General features: G+C 39.5%; 1 protein-coding gene across 1 annotated transcript; it reads right to left on the bottom strand.

Moving 5' to 3' along the window:
• Window positions 1–1277: 1277 nt before the first annotated feature.
• Window positions 1278–2286, bottom strand: LOC123986027 (ovostatin). Its single transcript, XM_046074080.1, has 4 exons — window positions 2204–2286; window positions 1849–2029; window positions 1587–1743; window positions 1278–1357 (listed from the first exon to the last, which is right to left on the bottom strand). The coding sequence occupies exons 1-4, from the start codon at window positions 2284–2286 to the stop codon at window positions 1293–1295; spliced, it is 486 nt and encodes a 161-aa protein (XP_045930036.1). The 3' UTR covers window positions 1278–1292.
• Window positions 2287–3155: the final 869 nt, after the last annotated feature.

Here is a 3155-nt window from a genome sequence, read left to right as displayed (position 1 = left end):
TTTTATTCTGTCCCTTTCTAATTTGCTTCCTTCTTATAATAATATTGAGCCCTTTTGTGCATGTAAACCTAAATATATTTAACATTGACAATTACATAAAATTATAAATGGGCTGAATTTTATTCCTTCATTTAGCGCAAACGTTGTGGCAGAAAAAAATTCTAAGTGACAGAAAAATACTTGCCTGCCACAGTGGCAGGTGGTGAATTATAGGTTTCCCTCAAAACATCCATAAAAACTATTTCCGTCATAAATTGGTGCTGAAGAATTCACCAGAATTCAGGGAATTAACAGTTTAATGCTCAAAATTTTCATATATTGAAGATTTCTTAAAAATAATGTTAAAATCTCATCTTGTCTGGATCTCATGAACAAATATCCTATCTCGTCACACCCCTAAAAAGTTTTCACATCAGAAAAAATATTGTGTGGACACTGTCTTACCTCAATTCCGATGGTATTGTACTGCAGAGAGAGAGGGGAAAAGAGAGATTTGTCGCTTTATATTGGAAGTTACTGTATATTGTTGTCATCACACAGTATCATAATGAGTCTGGGTTAGACGTTTTTTTCTTTATAGAAATTAAGAACGATGATGATGGACAGTCAATGCTCTGAAAATCAGTGTACTGGTACGTGTAAAACATATTAAGACGAAAAGGGCGCTTCCACTGAGGATCTGTCATTCTGACCGTTTCTTTGGATAAACAGATACTTCTATTTATTTTTCTAGGGTAGTTTCATTGTTATCACTTCAAAATGTATTTTCTGCAACAAATGTAAGAAAACGAGAAATTAGAGTTAGGGTTTAATAGATTTATTACAATTTGAGCAAAAAAAAACATAGCACTGGCAAGTTCTGTTAGAGGTCCCATTGACACAGATCTTCACCAGGATCTGATTGATTAGAGAGAACGCTCAAGAGCAGACCCGTATCAGTCAATTAATGATGTAATTTGTGATCATTTTCACTTTACTAGAGGGCTTTTCCCACTGCAACAAGCCTGGGGCTAGCTGGACCTGCTCTGGAGCAGGGTTAGCCCAGAGAAAAAATGGGGTATCACTCTGTGTGAGTTGTTGGGACTAGAGAAACACTGAAGTCCTCTCTGATTGTACATTGGTTTTACACAGAAAGCAACAGCCACATTTTATTTTTGACTCCCATCAAATTACTCCTTTTGGCAACAACGGTGCTCAGGTATTAGAATCAGAATATGGCCAGATTGGCAACAATACTCATCTTTAAGATTGGCTTTGGACATCTCTAAATGAGATCCCAAAAAAAAGATACTTTAAACACTCACCAGCTGTCTGGCAGGTCTCAACTTGGTGTCCAGTGTAACGACTCTGAAATGTACTAAGAGGAATGCAAAGAGACTATTGAAGCTTTTACAGCTAATCTACAGGTTTAAACAGTATCATTACTATGAAACGAACAAAGATTAGTTATTGTAAGATGTGCAAGCAAGCAGGGGTTACACAACAAACCAGAATAACTGAGAGCTTATGGGGAGATCGACGTGTTGTTGGTGGTTACTTTTGCTAAATTAATCAGTGGAAAGTGTTCAACATTCATACAATGTTACCTGTTTGTCCAGGGAGGTAGATCGGTTTATCTGTTTGGACGAATGTCATTGGTTGATAGACTTTGATCATGACTTTCCTGACTTCTTTTGAGTAAAAATTGTCTCCTCGTAGCTCTACCTCCAGCTTCTGCACCACTTGATTCAGCACTAAGGGAACCTGAAACAGAAAGATGTTTTATTAAGGTAACATAAGGAGAGCGTTAGTTAAAACAGTTAAAAAGAATGTTGCGAAAATGACTGAAAGTCCATCTCGAGAGGCCACCTGAAATTGAACACAGGAATGAAACTCTGCCTTGGTTGTCTTCTGGAGGAGGGTTATATGCTGCTTTTGAGACATTAAAGTGACGGTCATGTCCAGAGTCTCGTTGGGCTGCAGGAGACTCGCACAGAGTTTGGTCTCAGCTCCAGCTTCAAGAACTGCAGGAATGGCCACCAAGTACTGCCTGCAGATACAAACACATATACAGTAGATACTTTCCCGGATCTCATATGGAGAAACGCCAACCCAGAAGATTATGCAGCAAAAAAATCCAAGATGCATGTAAACTGGTTAAAACTAAATTACACCAAAAAAAAACACTATATTGTAGTTTTTGGGACAGTACAGGTAAACTTACGGTCCTGCCACTACTTGACCCACACACATCCAGCTCAGGACACAAAGCGTCCATGTCCACATCTGAATCCCAGGAAGACCCATGACTGACTGACATGAGCCTTAGAGTCAACATCCGTCCACCATCCCCACCATCCACCCCCGCTTTATACACACACACACAATGAGTCAGCAGTTGAGTTCTGCACCACTGCTCTTTACCCAGCGTGCGGTGTTTGATTTTGTCATGCAAACAGCTCTTAAAAAGATTACTAATGGCCAAAGTAAACAACCTTACTGCGCTTCTGGTACTTTAACCCACTGAATCATCTGCAGTTACCAACCAACAGAAATCAGCTGTCACTAGAAGCCAACAAAACTGAAACCACTTATAGTATGAAGAAATGATGAAGAGAGCGATACTTTTGTTCTTGTGCTTTCAAAGCTGATAGGTGTTTTTAACAGCTAATTCAGAGTGACTCATCAGCAGAGTTTAAGAAGTACTTTTGCGAGGAGAACAACAAACGCGTGTTTGTACATTTTCAGCTGAGGACTGCGGCTTATTTTAGCTAGCTTTAAGTCAACAATCAATTATGGTTTCAGTTTAATGCTAAAGTTGCTGTTACTGTCACCTTGTCTGTGGTCCGCTAGTAGAACACCGGGTGCTTTCTGATCAGGTGTCGTTGTGCTGTTGCGGTAACGTTAGGCGACATAAGTTTCATTTTACGGTGGACGGACTGTAACATTACAGAGTTTTTGTTTTCTTTTAGCTTGAAGTAATCCCATACTTTGGACACTTTCTTCTTTGTCCCTTGCTATTTTCTCTCTTTTCCTACACTTTGCAAACAGCTGCATCATAATCACGTCGTTTTCACACAGGTAAGCGCGATGTGCGACAGTATTAAATGGGTTTTCGAGATGTGTGTAAATAAGGATGTGTGTGTGTATATAAGGATGCGTGGCCCAAAGGCTGG

Source organism: Micropterus dolomieu, linkage group LG17 (assembly GCF_021292245.1).
Source record: "Micropterus dolomieu isolate WLL.071019.BEF.003 ecotype Adirondacks linkage group LG17, ASM2129224v1, whole genome shotgun sequence".
Taxonomy (NCBI): domain Eukaryota; kingdom Metazoa; phylum Chordata; class Actinopteri; order Centrarchiformes; family Centrarchidae; genus Micropterus; species Micropterus dolomieu.
The sequence above is the reverse complement of the archived record's forward strand: the minus strand, read 5'-3'. Positions and strand labels throughout refer to the sequence as shown.